Here is a 20,309-nt window from a genome sequence, read left to right as displayed (position 1 = left end):
TTAATGAAAGAGCTGACTGGGCAAGATGTGTGCAGACATGTGCTGATTGAAATTCAATGTTTGAGTACATTTTGCAAATAATTTAACTAAAATTTTGGATGTTACTGTTTAACTCCTTATGAATTACTTTGTAATAGATGTTTTTCTGTTTAAATCTTCAACTATTCAAAGACTGTGATGGAAGTCTCCAGAAACGTAATTAACATTTAAAAAGCTTATCACTGTATTCCAATGGTCAGAACAGCCAATAGCAGTGGTTCTCAAATGGTTTATTGTCAGGTCCCACCACAACCTTCCCAATGACAAATTGTGACCCAAATTACTTACATTTTTCACTCATAACCAATATTTTTAATGACAAATTGTCGGTTTGGACATGAAATGGAACAAAAAATATAAGGAAACAAAGAGATTAAGAAATTCTTTTAATAATAAAAGCACAAACTAGATTTTATGCCATGTATTTTGTTTCCAGGCACACCATCTGTGACGCACTAAAAATGATAAAGGGTTCACTTTTGGCTCCTGACCCACCAGTTAAGGATCAAGGATCTGGCAGGGGTTTCCAAACATTTTACACTGAGGTCCTCATACAAAAATATATACAGAGATGATGGGGCCACTTTTCACCCTTAGGATATTTAAATTAGTAATATTAATCTCATGCAGGCTGAAATCTGCCTAGTGATTGAGTACGCTCAAATAGCTGGTAAATGGCTGTCAAGGCAAACAGCCAATCATTTCAAGGATTTTGGGGAGGCCAGTTAGATTTCAGAAGGCCCTGATTGGCCCTCGCTATACTGGCTCTGCCTCTGGAACACTACTGGCAATCAATGAGGGCATTGTGAATTAAGATATTTTCATTATTTTGGTTGCCAACATGTTAACCATTTACAGTGTTGTCTCAATTTAGTGACAAAAAAACCCCACATTTGTGAATTGGTCTTGTCAGAATGGTTGTTTACAGAATTAGAGCTGAAACTAAGAAGTTAAACACAGTCGAGCACAAGCTTTATGTTCCAGTGTGGGAGATATTTAATTTTATTCTTCTAATGTGAAATCAAAAATGGGCCAGTCTTATCACCCTTGGTTTCCGGAAAAGGTAGACAGGTGCTACACTCTGGTTCCCACCAGGGGGCGATAGAGACAGTCGAATGTTGTTTACTGCACATGCGTCATTCTAAAATAACAAACATGTCACTTCCTGGTCCGACACAGGTGATTAGAAAACGTTTGGAAACTGAAACTGTGGAAAACTGTGACGACTCTAATGTGATGGCTTGAACATTTTTAGAAAGTCATATCAAGAGGTGAGGGGATTTATTAAGTTCTTGTATGTACGATAATGACAGAGGAGCCCTAAAAAGACGGTTTTGAAGTCACCGGATGGTTAGCTACGTTACGTTACCGTTAGCCTCTCCATTCATTTACGTGCTGTCAGCTCTGTTTAACATGGTAAATAGCGGTGAGTTATCGATTTTTTTGCCAGAATAGGCAGTTATTACAGCAAGGAGGTTGTTAGCTGAGCAAACAAATACCCTGGAGGCTTGTGAGTCTTGATAGCTGACGACTGTTACATGTCACTCGATTGAAAAGCATGTCATTCGCTCTTTACGTTGATTTAATAAGTTATGAGAAGCATAGCTAACTAACCACAGTGACAGTTTGTAGTTAGAGAAAACTAGCTCATAAATGCTATTGTAGCCTACATCAGGTGGCTAGCTTTCTGTGCTTCAGCATGCAAAAAGTACTCTTCTTGTCGGTCAACAGTGGGCAGCAATGGTTTTACGATCAGAAAAGGTCCATGCAACATTAAACAGTTATGGATTTCACAAAAAAGCATCCGTACAATCAGCTCTAATGCCGACTTTACGCAGAAATGAAAGCAATCAATTTGTATCAGGTACAACAGGGAGTTTATACAGCCAGGGTAATGTTATTAAGACAATGGAAAAAAAATCAAACTATAACACTCACCAATCAATCATAACTTGCAATAATACAATATTGATGGTAGTCCTCTTTCAGCCACCAAAGCTCTGACTTGTGGAGGCACCTCGTGTTTTGGCAAACCAGCAGTGATGCAATTTAATCTGTTGGATCAGATCACACAGAGAAGCTTTTATTCTTCACACAAGCAAAATGAGCTTTTGCTGTTGATGACTTTCTTACCTGTTCATTGGTTTTCCTTCTTGCTTCCAACAAATCAGCTTTGAGGATGAAATGTTCACTTGCTGCCTTATATACCCCCAAACTTTGGCAGGTGCCTCTGTAAAGCAATAAGTGTCATTTTCTTCACTTGACAGCCACAATACTATGGCTAATAGATATTTCTGACCTGGATGAACAATTTAAGAGACACCTGTTGCATAAAGCCATCTTATTTTCTGCAATAACCTCATCATTAAATATGATGCCACCTTGCAGCTATAGCTACTGTTTGCACCTTAATTTTGACTCTCTAGAGAGAGTTGTGACCTATAGAAATTAAAGTGTCACAATAAAGCACATTGATATTACTCATCAAGCAGTAAAACAGTAACTTATTTCTTTTGGTGGTATGATTTGTCAGAGAAAAACAGAAGTCATGGCCTGTGCCCGAGTGCCACTGGATGAGCAGCAGGTGACTGAGCCCAGTCCTCTGGGAAAAGAGCACACACTGCCTGCTCTGGTAAGTCATATCACCTCATTCTAAATGTAAATGCACTCAAACAGTAGTCTGTGATGCTTGAGGAATACTACTTTATCAAACACTGTTTATTTTGTTCTTTGCCTCAGCACCCGGCCAGGAAGGAGGACCGTTGCTTTGTGCCTTACAAGCCTCCACCTGAGGATGGCTCCCCTGCTGAGGTGGAGGAGTTTCTGGAACATGCCAAATTTATTACAGAAGACCTGGAGTGGCTGCTTGCACTGCCTCATGACAAGTTTTGGTGTCAGGTGAGAAATTACTGACATGTTAGCATCTCTTTGAGAAGGATTTTTGTCCTTTTCTTGGTGCTTATTTCCCTGGTCTGTTCTGTCTCCTCCATCAGGTGGTGTTTGATGAATCTCTGCAGAGATGTTTGGACTCATACCTGCATCAGGCTCCCCGTGGCCTCGACCTCACCAGCCTGCCCTCCTCCCCTGCTGTGGCTGACATGCAGCGCTCCATCCACAGGGTCGTCTTCTTGACCTTTCTCAGGATGGCAACTCATAAAGAGTCCAAGGTAGGAAAATAGTCTCCACAAGGGATTATAATTGACAAATCTATAGATATACCAGCTATAGTGAGATCAATGAATTATTTCGATGCTGGGTGCTATTTTCTGATTCACTCCCATGTCCAAAGCCTTAGCCCTGTTATGCAGTGTGTTTTTTGTGCTTTGCTTACACAGGAGAACTTTATCACCCCAGCTGTGTTTGGAGAAATTATCTATGAGAACTTTCTGTTTGACATTCCTAAAATTTTGGATCTGTGTGTGCTCTTTGGAAAGGGAAATGGTCAGCTGCTGCATAAGATGATAGGTGAGATATTTAGTTTGATATCTATCAAGTTAATATTCTGTTTGTTTCCAAGACAGGTAGTTTTAATCTCTTTTAATCCATGTTTGGCACTCTAACGAGACTTTTATAATGGTCTTTCAGAGAACATCTTTACTCAGCAGCCTTCGTACTACAGTGACCTGGATGAAACGGTGCCTACTGTGTTGCAGGTCAGAATCAAACATTTCAGCTGTATATTTACTTGGGAAGTCACAGACTGTTTGGAAAAGTCAATTTTATAAACATAATGTACTGAGTTTATTTCTCCCTGTCACCTTCAGGTGTTTGACACCATCCTGAATAGATGTGGTCTCCAGTGTGAAGGAGCCGCTGCCATGGAGCCCATGAAACTGAATGCACACAAACAGCCCACTGCCATGGCCATGAGCCAGCAGGTCAGAATAACAAACACGCAGACAGACCTGTGTTTGTCACTACATTTGTTCTAATAAAGTAATCCAACATCTAGAGCAGCTGCTTCATTATGGCAATTTCATAAGCACATAGATATGACATTTTAACTTAGGTTAAACAGGTATATTTAATGGATGATAAAGGATTAACCCAGAGAAAACAGTCAGCTTTAACATTTGACAGTCCAATCCAAAGTTTAATGCTTTGACCCTTTGCCATCCACTTCAATTAAATCCTTCCCTCACATAAGAATACAACACAGGTACTATTTGAGTTTAATTAATTTGTAAATGACATTTTTAAGTTCAGAGAATGCACTGAACTAATTAGATTAAGTCAGATAAAGCGCTGGACATGGCTACTCTGTCATTTGTAATCTGCGTCTTCTTTCCTCCCATAGGAACTTGTAGATATTATTTTATACCTGTGTGACTCCACCACCACCATCCATGCCTTCCTGGACATCTTCCCTGCTGCCTGCACCAGCTTTCACTCCCACAGCTTCCTCAGCAGGTAGACCAATGACATAACCGTGCAGTATCACAGGCACACCCTTTTTCAATCCTGTTATTATAATTTTTTTCTACCTGCAGACTGACCTCGTTTTATGAGACCGCTGTGCCTGACCTGGAGAAAGCGGTGAGGAAGAGAAACTTTGATGATAAAAGGTGAGTGTCTGCTGCATTTGTTCTTGCTTGCTGTGTAAATCATTTTTCATCAATCTCTCACAACCCTCCTTCAGTCTTCAGGAGGACTTGTGGAAGAGGTTGTCTCACTCCTGCCGTAAGATGGTGGAGATGACTCACCTGCTGCTGAATCACACCTGCCTGCAGCCCATCCTGGACGGGTGAGACCTCAAACTCTCAACAAGTACATAGCTTAGCAATAAAAAGTTAACATGTACACTGTCATTAACAAACTATGATATTTGTTGCCTTGCAGTGGAGAAAATGTGCAAACATTTGCAGAGGAGCTCCTACAACATTTCACATCTTTTTTACCTGAGAAAAGGTAAATCTGCTGAATGAGATCAGAGGTTTTTTAGCTGGTATTTATTTAATATCATGTGTTTTCATTATTTTTTTTTTTAAGTAGAATGATGTATGAGGTGTCTGAATGACTTTTTTCACCTTCAGGTTCTTATCAGACTACGACGAGCAGTTTCCCATCGCAGACGACATCAGCCTCCTGCAGCAGGCCCTCCCTGTCATGTATCCTTGTCAGTATTAGAAAAATAACTGTAACTGACGGCGCTACTAATCAAAACATAGCCACACCCGTTTGGTTAATGGTTTAGCCATCTTGAGCAGGCATTTTCAGTATTTTCATTTTAAAAAATTCTTTAGTATTTTTTCTAAGGTCAAGCAAATGTCAACTTACAGTTTATAACTGACTTTTTCTTTTCTAAATATCTTTCTTATTGAAAATGCCTGCCCAAGATGGCTAAACCATTAACCAAACAGGTGTGGCTATGTTTTGACGGCGCTACTAATCAAAATATAGCCACACCCGTTTGGTTAATGGTTTAGCCATCTTGGGCAGGCATTTTCAGTATTTTCATTTAAAAAAGTTCTTTAGTATTTTTTCTAAGGTCAAGCAAATGTCAACTTACAGTTTATAACTGACTTTTTCTTTTCTAAATATCTTTCTTATTGAAACAATGTACAGTGCATATCATCTGGGATTTACAAATCTTTACATTATCACCTCTCTGTTTAGAGTACAGCCAACCTTTTTCTTAAAGAAATACAAGGCATAAGTCAATGGCAGAAAATGACATGCTGTATCAACCCCTGACGTAAATCACAAGTCCTTTAAGTATACATTTCACTATTAATCGTCTTTGACCATTTTGTGTAAAAACTGATTACAGTTTTATGCTCTGTTTCAGTACTTAAAAAAATCACACTTGACCTGTGTCAAGATTAGAAAAAAGTCTTTAAATATTTTTACATTGTATGAGGTTGCTCTAGAATATATGGAAATTAAACTGAACAGTGGACATTGTAAATCTGGAAATAACTCAATCTGGAAACAACTTTTACATGATATTCTAATATTTTCAGATCCTGTTGCAAAAAATGTGATGGCTACAGTTTTTAAAGTGTGAAACTTGATGCTTTCTGGGCTCAAACTACATAAACTATTAAATGTCTTGAGGGGATGAACTGTTACGTTGGCCTCAAAGATTGCAAAAAGGTATTTTACTTTGTTCAAAAGTTTAATGCAGCTTGTAGTTACCAAGTGATAAATAAGAAGGAAAAATCATCAGGTAAACTGTGATGCATTGTTTACTGATTGCAACCATAAAACTGACAAAAGTCCTCAAAGCAAGACTTTGTGTGCGCAGACATATTGCCCATTTATCAGTTGTTTTGTGTCCTTAACCTCCTGCCTCCTCAGTGATGAGACTCGGACGTCCTACCTGCTCCAGGGGGTTGAGAGTGCCTGGGACAGTGTGGGCCGACGGAAACCACAGAGTCAGTTTCATCAAAAAACGATGACAGCACATCAGGGAGCTTCTGCCTCATCTTCAGCTGGTTTCAAACCTCAGAAGGTCCAAGACCCAGAAGGAGGACGAGAAAGTCCAAGGGGAGCTGAGGCCATGTTGCAAGTTCCCCAAAAAGGAAACAATGTGAGTTTTGTGGTAATTAGAGCTAAATTAAACAGAACTCCTAACAGCCCAGAGTCATGCAGTCATCTTCATTGGTTTCCAGCCATAGGATTTTTTACAGATGATGTGTTGTTTAGCATTAGAGTGGAATCTTAGGCTCAGCTCATTACTTTTTTCTGTTCTAATTAATGTTCTGATAATTTATTGGTTTAATTTTGCATGAATTTTGTTAAAATGTCTTAAAATATCTTAGGAGACAGATCCAGATGTAAATAAGTGGTAAAGCAGTTCCTAAGGTATCTGGAGAATAAAATCAATGGAGAAATGACCACACTGACAACATTGTGCATCTGTGTATGACAGGGTGCGGTGTGTCCAGTGAGTGGGGCAGAGTTGGAGTCTCTGCTGTCGTGTATCCGGGATCTGCTGCCTGACTTAGGGGAAGGCTTCCTGCTGGCTTGCCTGCAGGAGTACGACTATAACTCTGAACTGGTCATCAACAACATCCTGGAAGACCGCCTGGCCCCCAACCTGGAAAAACTGGACAGAGCCATGCCAAGGTGACACTACAAAAGGAGATGAACTAATCACATATTGTTAGAAATTCTTATCTTTTATTTTGTTTATGCTGCTAATATTTCCATATAGAAAGCTGGGATTCTTTTTTGGAGATGGAAAGAATGCAAAATGTTTTTGTTTTTGAAGTTTTGACATTACAAAGTTATAAAGCACATTTGTTAATTCACAAGGGTGTCACCAACAAGGACTCAAATAATCTTCAACAGAGACCCCCGTGCACAGCCCAGGTTATCAGGTGCCGGTTGGTTGCAGGAGCAAAGTAAACAAAGATAATTAATCCACCGCACACTGAAAATTATAGACCTTATTATGAGCAAACAACATGTTTCGCCTATAGCTTCCTCGGGTTTGCCCAGCAGTCTAAGTAAAGTCATTTGCAGTGTGCTACGGATTATTTCTCTGACTGAAATGATGTTTAACTTTGTTGATAAATTACACTGAGCTTTAAAACTATTTTCATATACTAAAACCTCAGGTAAGATTTTACCTAATCAACAAAGCAAAAAGTTACTTGCTTACTGAATTATTTGCAATCAGATGCTATTTTTAAAATTAGTTGATCTGTTATGTAAACACTTCGGGGGAAAATGGTGTGATAAAGAAAAATAACTTAAAGATATTGTAGTGTGGCTTTAAAGTACATGTTTTTTAGTGTTCAACTCCTGTTCTTCTTGTGTATTTAAGGCCGGCGAAGGAGGAGCTTTCCGATGTTTTGAGTGTCAGATCTAACGTGTTTGACGATGATGAGTTTGACATCTTCCGAAGAGACCAGGTAGACATGTCACGCATCTGGAAAGGCAGGAGGTGAGGTCATTCAGGAGACAGAGAACAACATAAAATGTTTGATCAAAGCAAAATGATTAATCAGTGTTAGACTAGAAACTCAGACTTTCAAGCTTGTCTTATTTTCTTGCTTTTGCAGGAAAGGTGAGAGCGTTCGAGAGATGCTGAACGACAAGAAGCACATAACTGAACAGAAAGCTCGATATCAGACCTACGAGACGGTGGTGGATGAGGTTATCATCGAGCCTGGTGAAAGTGCAGCCGCTTATGGGCTGGACGACTATGATGATGAGTACGACGACACCTATGACATGAACCAAGTGGGAGCCAATGACCTGGATGGAGAGAGTTTACTGAACAGGAGGTAAATCTCAGAGCTGGATACTAAGGAAATGTGGACACTGATGTCAGAAAATGTATGCTTTTCAATTTTGTGTTTGTGTCTCCTGCAGACCTTTCACAGTCCCTCAGGTCCTCAGACAAGGAAACAAACAAGAGGAGGAGGAAGAGGAGGAGGGTGAAGAGGAAGAAGAGGCTATACCGGTACTAAAATAACAGCAGATCTAGCTAAAAATCTCACTAAAAATCTTTTATAATTTCTGAACAATTTTTGAGATCGATCATAAGGTTTTACTTTAGAAATATATACCTTTTTAATGGTTGTTGCAGTAGATGTCTACTGGACTATTATGGCTAAAGTTAAGATAATTGAACACTAACCTGAAGCGGGCAGTTCTGTTAATAACACTGTAAATTTTGTCCACAAGCTCCACTTAGAATTCTTAGTCTTATTGTCATCAAAGGTACAGGGTTTTAATAATCCAATCATTGTGTTGAGTTATCACTTCTGAAGACTTGACATAGTTACTGTGCCATTTTTGGTTTAATAATATTATTTTCATTAATTTAAACACAGTATTTAAATTCTACCACCAGGGGGCTTTCGATTAAAACAGTAACAGAAGATGATGACCAGAGACAAACTGCTTAGCTCTGGCCAACTTTGCTGTTACTTCCTTTTTTTTTTTCAACTGAGGACTCTGTTCAGCTAGTCACAAAGCATTCTGGTATCACTTGCAGTAAGGACACTTCAAACCGCTTTTCTCCATTTTCTCATGTGAAATAAACACAGTCATAAACTGTTTAGTAAATTCACCTTATGGGGTGCAGTTTTTATTGACAGGTTTCCTGATTTGAAAAGAAGTGAGCAATGAGGATGGACTGAGCTCAGCAGCATGTAACAGCACTCTAGTGGGACAAAATCGAGGTTGGGTGGTGGGGGTTGGAGTGAAATACCAGGGGGTGCTTGAGCAACAAAACACTCAGACAGTGGCATAGAATAATTGTGGTCCATCACAGCGAGTAGCACAAATCATGAATCAGAAACAGAAACAGAGCAGCAGCTCCTTGTAGCAGTTTATGCTTCTTTATGTAGTAGTCTTGGCTGAAACGTCCAGCGTTTCCATCACACTGATAAATATGTAGTGCCTTGTTGTTGTGGTTTTGTCCCTGTGGGCGCCATGACTGTAGCAACTGTTAAAAAATTTGAATCTCTCTGGTTTATCAGGGATAATTTAAGCACTCTAAAGTATATACCTGAATAATATAAGAGTAGTATTTTATAATAATCTTAATTTTAGTGTAAATATTCTTCATATTCTACAAAGGTTGCTTTGTTTACAGGGTATCCACCGGGTCTTAAAAAGTATTAACCCCTTAAAGCCTGATAATTCAAATAATAGCCAGAAAATTCTCATTTTTTGGAGCAAAAATGTTTAGAGCTACAGAAATTTACAAAAAGGAAATTTCACTTTTTTTGTGTGTGTAACATTTGATACATTAGGCATTTTTGGCAACTGATAATCCACTGGAGGGCATTTTTAAATAAATTATCTTACTGTGTTCAAACGGTTTAATAGGCTTGTAATTTATTGATCATGTTGATAAGATAGAGGTCTTAGTATGTATGAAATATATGATACAGTAGGCTTTGAGGGGTTAAAAAGTGCAAAAATGCAAGACTGCAAGGTCTTAGGTTTTGTTGGTTTTCATTTTTAGAGTAATCTTAAGAGATTCTAAGCTTTAACATCAGAATTAAAGAGTATTATTAGTAAATTGAAATGGGTACTTATACCTTGTATGTTGTTATTAAAACTTAATATGTGCTTTTCTACTTCTTAGCTTGAACTGCAGTACCAGACTTGTAAATAGGTACTTCTATATTGTGTGAGACATATTTTTTTAGGCGGCTTAAGTAAAAACTTAAGACCTTATGGTACATTTTTTTCGTATCATAATCTAGTCTAAAAATCTAAAAAAAAAAGCCTAATTTGCATACTATAAGAAATACTGCCTGCGTTGTCTTTTCTTTGTTTACACAAAACATACACTTAACTGTTGATGAAAAACAAGGGAAAAAAACTCCAAGGCACTTTTTTCAAGCGTTAAAATGCCTTTATTTTCACAGCATGGTCATGTGTAGACCATAAAAACACACTTCAACGCGTTTCAGCATCAAGCCTTCATCAGGAAGAGTTTTAACCTCCTGATGAAGACTTTCTGTATATACCCTGGTTTAACTATATGATTCGGTATTCTAGTCAAATTAATTGTTTTGTTTTGTCTTTTAGCTTTCGTTTGTGACTTTCTGTTCATGTGTTTGCATATGAATTTGTTTTATTTTCAGAACAATATAAACAGGGACCAGTTTGTGCAGGACCCAGCCCTGCTGAGAGAGAGGGCTGAAGCCAGAAGAGCTGCCATGCAGCAAAGAAAAGGGTAAAGTCAACGTTCACTTACAATTTCTCAATCTGACAGCGGGGTATCCCTCCAAAAGAGTTATTGTTAATACAGCATTTTTCTACTTATTTCTTACTTTTCCCCTCAGTTCTTTTTCTTATCAGAGTTGGGAATGTAAGGGAACAGGGTGTTGTATATCCAAGTTTAAAGCCCTTGGAGATAAAAAAGAAATTGTGCTAAATCTTTGAATGATAAGAATGTCCAATTCCTCCATTGTCTCGTGCTGAGGTAGCCAATTTACAAAATTTCTGTAGAGATTTTTTGACAATGAAAGTAAACAAACTAATATGTTCTCCTTTACACCTCTATTGACGTCTCTTCATTTGTCTTTCAGGTACCGACCTGAGCGTCCCAGTAATGTGGTTGGCCAGCCCAAAGGCCAAGGACAGACCTTGGAAACATTCCTGGACCGGCGAAGGAAAGAGGCCAACAAGAGCCGTACGTCAAACCACAACCGCCGCACCATGGCTGATCGCAAGAGGAACAAAGGCATGATCCCCTCCTGATCTGTGTGACTGACAGCTGCTTGAACCAAACAGACTGATGGTAGGAGGGATGGCAAGAATGTAGAAGGTAGTGAGGGGGGAGAATAAACAAGGCTTGAGTTGCTGTTCTGGATTAAAAGTTTCCAGTTGAGTTGTCTGCACAATCACACTTAAGCTCCATAAACACCATCGGTCCTTCACAGAGAAAAAGAAGAAGCTTTTCATTTGGTGCTGAATAGTTGCATTGCTTTATCCACACATCTTGGCCTTTTGTGGTCACTAACTGTCAGCAGCGTGTTGAAAAATTTGAGCTTCTGAAAATTGTGTTTTACTTTTTGAGCCCTAAAGATATTTAGCTCTTTGGCTCAAATGATTTTTTAACAGATTAAAAAAGTCCTAGCTGACATTCAGAGACTGAGGACAAAGAAAAAGACCTTTATTTTTGCCAAGTAACAAATAAGTTTATTTTCAAGATCCATAGTGATCCACTGAAGTTTCTTTGACATCATCATCATCGTCAAACAGACACATAGGAATAAAAGGAAAAGAAATCTGTTGTTTTAACAGAGACTATGATTGCTTCTGTAGCTGGAAGAACAATTACTGACCTGGTGATCAACTCTCTAATGCTCATCCTGAACGAGTGGCTTGTGTGCAGGCTGCCTTGCATGTGACATTCAAGTGCATGCATGCAATGTCATCCACCAAATTCAGCCTAGTTAAAACCCAAGTCTATAAAGAAATACATGGCCATCTCATACTGATGATACTGATGTGTTTGTGTTTGGAAGCTCGTGCAGTAGAGGAGGGTGGAGCTGTGGGAAACTCTCCCTCTGACATGTTACCATGCACACTTTTTCTATGGAGAGAACACATCTGTAAGAGCATTTTGTAACAAAAAAAGCACTTGTAATTGCTTTTTGGAGTTGACATTGCAAAAAAACACAAAATAAATACAATAATTATATGTTTTGACATCATTTGAGTTTGAGTTCTTACTCGTGGGGAAACAGACAATAGTATCTTGTGGAGAGGTTTTAGAATACGACTGCACAGTTTGGGTTGAAATTGTGTTTACAATTCTAAAACTGAGTGCTTGTTTTGAAAAATTGGCTTTTATTTCACACGTATGTAATTTTTCTTTTTTATGTCAGAGTTAAACTTTTGCATACAAAAAATTTGAAAAAGTTGGGAGAGTTATAAAGAAAAAAAGACTAACACTTGGAAAGAGTATGAAGCTATGATGTAGAATAAAGTTTAAAAGTGGGCTGAACCACAGAGCCTAGTTGCTTCTAAAGGTGTGCATAGCAGTACCTCAGCATGTTTATTCTAATTTTTGTAATCATAAATGTGTTTCAGAAAGAGAAGGTGGAGTTTTCTGTCCATGTAGGCAGAGCTGCTGGTCCAGCAATTTCTTTGAAGAAATGGTTTAAAAAAAATCTCCCTTAAAACCACAACTTGTCTTTTTTTGGCACACATTGTGTTCTTTTGAGTGAGCCAGGCTAGAAACTAAAGAACGTATTGTTCAGCATAAGCCCAGTCTAGCTTTATATTTTCTATGTAGACACTTGCATTACGTCTTCCCTTGACAAAAAAGTCAGTATGTTGTTTTTCTAAATTGCTCTTAAATTCTTCCTTTAATTGGAAAAAATAGCATTGAAATTATGCAAATGCTATTTTTAGAAAGCCATCCCTGCTGCAGACAATGATGGTGTGTTTTTGTATTGTGTTGTGGGTGCAAATAGTTGGACTACTCCGGATGCACAATATTACTGGTAACTGTAAATTTAAATACCAGTATTGGGAAGTTTGAAAATTTCAGTTTAAATCAAATATATACAAATGTACCATCAAGTATAGGTAATTGCCTAGGCAGTGGTTACCAACATGGGGTCTGGGTAGCCCTAGGGGGACACCAAAGATCTCAGGGGGGAGCAGGACGCTGTCTGCTCTGATGGTGCTAAAATTCAATGTGCTTGTATTTATAAAAAAAAAAACTCTGATTTGAGACATAATGACGATGTGCTAGGGCCAGTGCCACCCAAGAATATTAAAAAGTAAGGAGGATCTGTTAATTTTTGCAAAAAAGGAACTGTTTTAGGGGGAGGAAATCAGAAGTATTTGAGATTATAGAGTTGTATATTCACAAGAAAACAAACTCAGATTTTCAGAATTTAAAAAGTCATAAATTTACAGTAAAACTCAAAATTTAAAAAAGACTCAAATTTTGACATTAGAATCTCATAATTTCTCATCCAATGTTAAGTTTCTGGCATCATATTTTTACAACAGAGTAAAGTCAAAAATTTAAAAGAAACCAAATGGAAAACAGTGGTTTGACTTTTAGCTTTTCAACTTTATAATTAAAAAAATAAGTTTTGGTTCATATAATTTTACTTCATTTTAGGTAAAAAAAAAACACAAAAATTAATACTTAAAACTTGAGAATTTTTATTTCCTAAAAATCACCAGATCCTCTTTATTTATTCTTAAGTGACCCTAGTACTGTGTCACGATAATGGCAAGTTTATACATAGATCTTTTGTCAAGAACAAGTGAGCATAGGCCTATTATTTTGGATTAGTCTCAATGAAAACATTTAAAACTGATGTTCAGTCTTCCTAAATGGGTATTACTTAAACATGAGTAGGGGCAGAATAAGGAAAAAAGGTTGGTAACCACTGGCCTAGGGCATTGCACACACAGGGGGGTCTATGATGAGGCCTTAACATTCTGAATGAAGCCCTCCAACATAACATTCTCCAGACTGTCTACTTCCCTGCTTCTCTCTCTTTGCTAGCTAGTTCAGGGTTTTCACAAATGGAAGAATACAGCTAAAAACATGAAAAGAAAAGGTAAGAATCAAACTGAGCTTTGGCAACAGGTTATACATAGATGTTAAACCAGTCTACCTGTTAAACAACTGGATTGATTACAATGCAAGTACAACTGCTACTTTAACTGTAACATATATGGTTCAAGTTTCAAGTGTAAATCACGGAGTTTTTGTCGTCTTTTTGTCACTCTAGTTTAGTCATAAGGCATACCAAAGACGAGTGCAAACACTGCTTCACCAACTGCTCTGGTTTTAGCTTACTTACTTCTGGACAACCACAGCCTGTAACGATTGAAATAAAGTAGTAAAGTACGAGCTGGACACCAGATCAGTTATGTTTTAACTCTGTTAGTCCACTTTGAGTTTTTGACATCATTTGGACCTAAAGTGACATTTAAACTGGCATCTTCATCTACCATGTTAAAAACCATAAAGCTTTAAATGTACATGCACAAGCAACTGATGCAAATACTGAATCACTGAGTCAATAACCCTGAGTCAGGGTTACTAAAGAGAACCAATTAAAGCCAAACCTGTTGTAGCTCTGCTGTCTATACAAACTCAGAACTCAAGGTTTTGTTTGAGGAGTCACATTGAGCACAAACACCCTCATAAGTCACATCTTCACCGCTGTAAATCAACCAGACGAACACATACATCTACATTACTACAGTAACATGATCCCAGGGAGAAGTACTGTTCACACACAACAGTACCACTATAGTACTTTATTGTCATGTATTTTATACTACCACTGAGTGTCTGTAACCGGCGGTCAGACACCAAAACCAGACTCACTGATCCACGATCCAAACAAAGCAGCAGCTGAGAAGTTTGTATTTGCTCCCAGAGTCCATTGCTGAGGTCAGTTAAAAAAGGCTACTGGAGTGACACCAAGGAGGAGATGAGACCAGAGCTGTTGTTGCTGCTGCGATTAGTCCTTGGTTGGGTGATCGTTAACTGTCTTTGCAGATGCTGCCTAACGATGAACACAAAGAAGAAGACAAAGGCATTAAAATTTAGAGTTAAAGTAATAAACTTCATGACAGATTAAGAGAACTATGGCAATTGATTTTATATTTGGATTTTCTCAGAAAACCAACAGTACAGTAACAAGACAGTTACTGATATCCATGCCTGTTTAATAAGTCTTCCCCCATCCTATCATAAAAGGTATGAATGAGCAGGAAATACCTGCAACCTCCAGCTGTAGAGGTATATTTATTATGATGTAGCTGCTGGTGGCATTTGCTGATAATGTGTGAGATAACAAGAGTGTTTTTGTCTGTATTTGAGCTGTGCATAAAGAGACAACTGTAATACAGATAGATGTGACTTCAACCTCCATCTAATGGTCTTGTTGGTAATGATTTAGTCACACAGTGTAACAGACCTTGTACCACCTATGATAAAATTGGCTTGAAATCACAGAGTGTACCAAGACTGGAATGGCGTTCGATGCTGGGATGTGAACTCACTGAGGATGCTGCGTTTGCACAGAGGGCAGGTGTGCTGCAGCAGCAGCCAGGGGTCCACACACTCTCTGTGGTACTCATGTAGACACGGCAGCACTCGCAGACACTGATGGGAAGAAAGTAGCACATCGCTGAACAATCTGTTCTTTAGCCTTTATGTCTCTAAAACTTGCTTTACGGTCTCAATATAATAGGCAGAGAAAAACTAAACCAGTGAAACTAAACCACCCAATAGTTATTGATTCACTTTGATGATCACTCAACAAGTACCCTAGCCTTTCTTAATGTTAAATATCCTGCACTGTCTTTACTGTTGCTCCAATCTTGTAATTGGAGCAACAGTAAAGAAAAATGCCTCACTTTATATGGATGTTTGCATTAAACACTGTAAATCATCTTAAATCTTATCAATCTTGTGTAAATATGCCCACAACCTTGCATATTTCATACTTCTGACCATGTCTAGTTAACATTCTTGCACCCTTTGCACATCTTTCAACCATAATTTCAATGTACACGGACTTGTATATGCAAGAAAAAATACTTAACAAGAGCTGGTACATATTTAAATCTTAATTTTAATCCTATTTTCTGTGTTTATTTATTATATTTAATTTTTAATCCCTGTATGGCCGATAAAGCCAATTCTGAACATTATACTCATTACTTCACAAGCTGCCCCAGTGAGAAGAAACTGGCTAAGTCTTAAACTCGAGGACTTGTGCAGTCGTTGGCTGACCTGGTTGTTGTTAAACGGCTCCAGACACACTGCACAGTTATCAGTCTCTGCCGGCTGAGTTGGGTCACACCACCGTTTAGGCTGATGGTAAGTTTTAGTCTTTAAAGATGACATTCTCTTTAGGATATCCTGTTTAGGGAGGAGCTGAGAAGAACAATGTGGCCAATCACAGAACATGTTAAGATACATGTAATGCCTTTTTTTTCTAGAAAGCAACATTTACTGTGAAAGGATTATTTATGGATGTACTTTATGACCTTAAAAAATGTCAAAACAAATGAAACCATTGCACAGATATGCGTGTATGGTGTAAAGATATCACATGTAGAATCAAAGATAACCTGTAAATCGTCGTGGAGCTGCTGGTCCTGGTACTGCCAGCGAGCTTGAACGATGACTCCGGTGCTGAGGATCAGAGCTACCAGAAGGACTGTGTCCCACAGCTGCTGCAGGTACTTCTGTAAACAAGCAGAGTGAGGAGGGATATGCTGCTTTGTAATCATCCCAGTTTGTTAAAATAACTTTTTTATTATTACTCTGTAGGAAAACATAAATCTAAAAGAGCTTCTGTTACCTTAAGGGAGAAAGTTTATAAGCTGATATTTACACCAGATCTCACAATGCACTTCAACTGTACTTACATTTTTATTCTGTTTTAACAATATTCTCAAAAATGTGATTTTTATTTTTTTCCCCTATACTTAATTTTCAGGTACAATGATTCAGATCATCACCCTACAAAATTCTAATAGTTTTTTTCTTTAATAAAGGAGATGAGACATCATTTCGCTGAAATGGTAGCTCAATTCTTTATTTTTTCCATTTTGAGTCTTCTGACTCAACTGCTATTGACTCTGTTAGCACTGCAATAAAAGTTTATATAATCTTAAAGACCGCTTTAGGAAAATGAAGCTCAGACATGTTGATTAAATTTACTGTTACGAATTAGTAATACCAAGAGAAAAATGTCACATTTTTTGCTGGTTCCATCTTCTTAAAAGTAAGAATTTGCTGCTTTTCATTATCTTTATGACAGCAAATTAAGATTGTTATTTTTGTACAGTTGGCTAGACAAAAGGAGCTTTTTGGAGACATCACTTTAAGCATCACTTTTAGGAAATTTTCTTTTTAAACTAAATGAAAGAGAAAAACAAATCAATTGCAACCCCAGAAGGTAACTAACCTCCGCCAATTCAATTTTGCACAATTGGCAATATGTTCAAAAACCTGTAGATGTAGGCCCACATGCTACATGAATGTTAAGAAAGCTCATTATCAGTGCTGTTGGTCTGGTTTTTCTGCTCCCCCACCTGGACCTGGGAGTTGGTCTCCCCTGTGCAGATGACCCCCTGCCACTCTCCGTAGCGTCCTCCTCTCGATCGCCCGCAGCTGGACCACAGCGTGAGCGTTGCTCCCTGCTCGAACACATAGCAGCAGGTTCTCACTGTCAGCTCAGCCTGTCATCTGTTTGTTCACCACTAGAGGGTGCTAACATCTGAGAAACACACTGACAGCTGATAGACTCAAGGGCTCACCAGGTTGTCCTGCAGGATGGTCTTGTAGGTGATTTTTGCTGTCGCTTGAAGACCTCTGAAGAAGAAGTCACAGTTTAGAGCAAATAAGTTCTTACATTACTTTGCTGATAAATTATCCTTTGAATAATCACATGGTGACCTTAGTTCACAAGTTTCATTTTTGTTTTGTTAACAAAAGGTTCTGTGAATTTTAGGCTTTGGATGCAATTCAATGTTCTTAAACCTAGACACATTTCCTGAGTTGATTTTGACTTGAAAGTGAGTCTTTTTTACATGCAGTTTACTCTTGTACCTTATAGGTCTCTGTGAAGAGAGTCTATATGCAGACGTGTACTGGCAACATTGATTAGATCATTGGAGTAACTAATGATGATAACAATATTTCAACCAAGCTGTAAATACTCTAATTATGGCTTAATCTGACCACAGTTTTCGCTGCTTTGGTTTAACTATGGTTTGTTTAGGCACCACTACATCACCTAAGTTTGGGGATCAATGCCTTCTCAAAGCGTTGGCTTTCACGTAAAAAAAATTAACTTTAAATCAACATTGATCAAAGCTCTTTATAAAAAAGCTGTATGTTTTTGAGAAAAAAAAATACTAGCATCATGCATGTTAAATAAAAATACTATGTGTAAATGTAAAGCACTGTACAGTATCTACCATCAGCTTCTTATAAGGTATCCTTTACCTGAGCAGAGCTCCGATCAGCTTTGTGACATTTTCAGAAGTCTGGATCACAATGATGGGCTTAGACAGCACCTGAGACAAATCCATCTAGCACAGAAAGAGGTCAATTTTTTTAGATTATATCCAGCACTCAAAGCATCCAGTAACCTATATGTGTTTCTGAATATTATAATGAAAAAATGTGTAAAACAAGGTTAAAAAATTAGATTAACTCTGTGTAGATTTACCTCACTGACTGTATTTTGGTTGAGAGCCAGAATGATGAGAGCAGAAGCGCCAAGGACCAAGGCTCGCTTCATCTAAGACAAAGAGATGGATGCATTTTTATTTACCATTGCACGCTCATACCTGCAGATTCAGAGCAAAATTAACTTCTTACTTTATTGACCATCGCATCAGCAAAGGACTCTTGGTTTCCTGTGGATGCTTTGCTGTCATCCATCTTCACAGGTACCAACCCTATCCATGGCTCAGGCTCTTTGGTGTCATCCTCATCTTTTCCTCCACTCACCTGCATCTCCTCATCCTGGACCTGGGGATACAAAATGAGCTCAATATTTCTGTTGCAAGTCTGTAAATCTTATATAGGTCTTATCTTATATAAGAGATCTCATATAAAGTCTCAAAAAAAAAAAAAAAAAGGCCATACGCTGAATTGATGTAAGCACATACTGACAGCTCAAAGCTTCTAAGTAGTCATAGGGATGGTCTGCCTTGTTCAGGGGCTTCTCAAAAGGGTCTGTTTATGTATAGATTTAGTCAAATTTATCCAAAACCTCTTCAGTCAGGTCTTACTGATAAAGATGGAAATTGCTACTAGGCATTCTGCAACCAAAGATTTAACCACATGGTTTTCCATCCGCTGCAATGATGAAAATGCAAAGATGTGATATTACGTATACACATGTTGATATTACATATACATTTACTCTACTTTTATACATACATTTGTTTTTTTTTTTTTCAACTAAACGTTCGTTTAAGTTAAAATTATTGATCAAATTTTTGACTGATCTAAAAATTATTTTTAATGACAACAATAATAACTTACTGCCCTGTGTGGTCTCATATCTCCCTATTTAAACGTTTTCTTGTGTTATTGCAGGTCAAAAGAACCATTAAAATTAGCTAACCTTGCCTCCCCCTGAATCACTCACCAGAACCAGCTCTCCCTCCAGCTCCTCTTGGTCCTCATCCCGGTGCTCAGAGCTCCTGCTACCCCCGCTGGACTCTACCACCTCCCCCTCGAGCAAAGCGCTGACCCCGGACTGCTGCTCCAGGAATACCTCCACCACAGCGACCTGCTCCGCGGCGACCAGCAGCCCCGGACACCGCAGCAGAAGGAGGAGCACTAATGTTACCCACCGACAACACCCACTTTGAGCTAAACCCATGATCCGCAAGACAACCGATGGTTATACGGAAGAAAGCGGTTATAAATACACACAATTAATCAACTATTACCCGTCATTTTTAAAGAACTGCTAGCGTTTATGTTCGCCAGCTAGCTGGACCCGTCAAAGAATGTAAACAAGAGGTAACTTCCGGCTCTTAACGGAAGAGAATAAAGGGGTATTATCTTTATATGAAAGATAGCCAGTAGGGCGCTTAAGAGGCATTACGGGATACGAAATCAACGACCATTTTTCTTTCTTACTTCCTTATATAGAGAAGTTTCAAAATATTGTAGCGTAAAATTCAAAAATTTCCCTTTAGCCGACAATGACGTTGTTTAAGTATTTTTGGCCGGTTAATTCATGCAACCAGAGAAGGTCGTAACGAATTAAGATAAAAATATCCCCTACTTCCTTATTCGCTTAAGCGTTGACGAAAATTAT

The 20,309-nt window shown here is 38.3% G+C and overlaps 2 protein-coding genes across 2 annotated transcripts; one reads left to right on the top strand and one right to left on the bottom strand.

Annotated features, from left to right (window-relative positions):
- Nucleotides 1–1,189: 1,189 nt before the first annotated feature.
- On the top strand, nucleotides 1,190–12,163 carry ascc2 (activating signal cointegrator 1 complex subunit 2). The gene is made up of 19 exons (XM_041787294.1): nucleotides 1,190–1,310; nucleotides 2,573–2,671; nucleotides 2,779–2,937; nucleotides 3,033–3,206; nucleotides 3,375–3,504; nucleotides 3,625–3,692; nucleotides 3,804–3,917; nucleotides 4,337–4,449; nucleotides 4,530–4,604; nucleotides 4,679–4,783; nucleotides 4,879–4,947; nucleotides 5,073–5,147; nucleotides 6,340–6,571; nucleotides 6,914–7,110; nucleotides 7,814–7,933; nucleotides 8,052–8,276; nucleotides 8,365–8,455; nucleotides 10,599–10,690; nucleotides 11,046–12,163. The coding sequence occupies exons 2-19, from the start codon at nucleotides 2,588–2,590 to the stop codon at nucleotides 11,215–11,217; spliced, it is 2,295 nt and encodes a 764-aa protein (XP_041643228.1). The 5' UTR covers nucleotides 1,190–1,310; nucleotides 2,573–2,587; the 3' UTR covers nucleotides 11,218–12,163.
- Nucleotides 12,164–12,309: 146 nt separating this feature from the next.
- Nucleotides 12,310–20,007, bottom strand: rnf215 (ring finger protein 215). Its single transcript, XM_041787295.1, has 10 exons — nucleotides 19,629–20,007; nucleotides 18,851–19,003; nucleotides 18,699–18,770; nucleotides 18,473–18,558; nucleotides 17,782–17,836; nucleotides 17,557–17,661; nucleotides 16,588–16,704; nucleotides 16,247–16,390; nucleotides 15,511–15,613; nucleotides 12,310–15,011 (listed from the first exon to the last, which is right to left on the bottom strand). The coding sequence occupies exons 1-10, from the start codon at nucleotides 19,863–19,865 to the stop codon at nucleotides 14,989–14,991; spliced, it is 1,095 nt and encodes a 364-aa protein (XP_041643229.1). The 5' UTR covers nucleotides 19,866–20,007; the 3' UTR covers nucleotides 12,310–14,988.
- Nucleotides 20,008–20,309: the final 302 nt, after the last annotated feature.

This window comes from Cheilinus undulatus, linkage group 5 (genome assembly GCF_018320785.1).
Source record: "Cheilinus undulatus linkage group 5, ASM1832078v1, whole genome shotgun sequence".
In the NCBI taxonomy this organism is placed as follows: Eukaryota; Metazoa; Chordata; class Actinopteri; order Labriformes; family Labridae; genus Cheilinus; species Cheilinus undulatus.
The sequence above is the reverse complement of the archived record's forward strand: the minus strand, read 5'-3'. Positions and strand labels throughout refer to the sequence as shown.

What these genes read in the sequence shown, in the direction of transcription:
- ascc2 (XM_041787294.1), top strand. Translation starts at nt 2,588, where the DNA reads ATGGCCTGTGCCCGAGTGCCACTGGATGAGCAGCAGGTGACTGAGCCC. An exon ending in TCTTTTTTACCTGAGAAAAG is followed by an intron (nt 4,948 to 5,072) that starts GTAAATCTGCTG and finishes TTTCACCTTCAG; the next exon opens with GTTCTTATCAGACTACGACG. An exon ending in CGCATCTGGAAAGGCAGGAG is followed by an intron (nt 7,934 to 8,051) that starts GTGAGGTCATTC and finishes TTGCTTTTGCAG; the next exon opens with GAAAGGTGAGAGCGTTCGAG.
- rnf215 (XM_041787295.1), bottom strand. Translation starts at nt 19,865, where the DNA reads ATGGGTTTAGCTCAAAGTGGGTGTTGTCGGTGGGTAACATTAGTGCTC. An exon ending in CCATCCTGCAGGACAACCTG is followed by an intron (nt 17,662 to 17,781) that starts GTGAGCCCTTGA and finishes GTGTTCGAGCAG; the next exon opens with GGAGCAACGCTCACGCTGTG. An exon ending in AGCTCCACGACGATTTACAG is followed by an intron (nt 16,391 to 16,587) that starts GTTATCTTTGAT and finishes TGTTCTTCTCAG; the next exon opens with CTCCTCCCTAAACAGGATAT.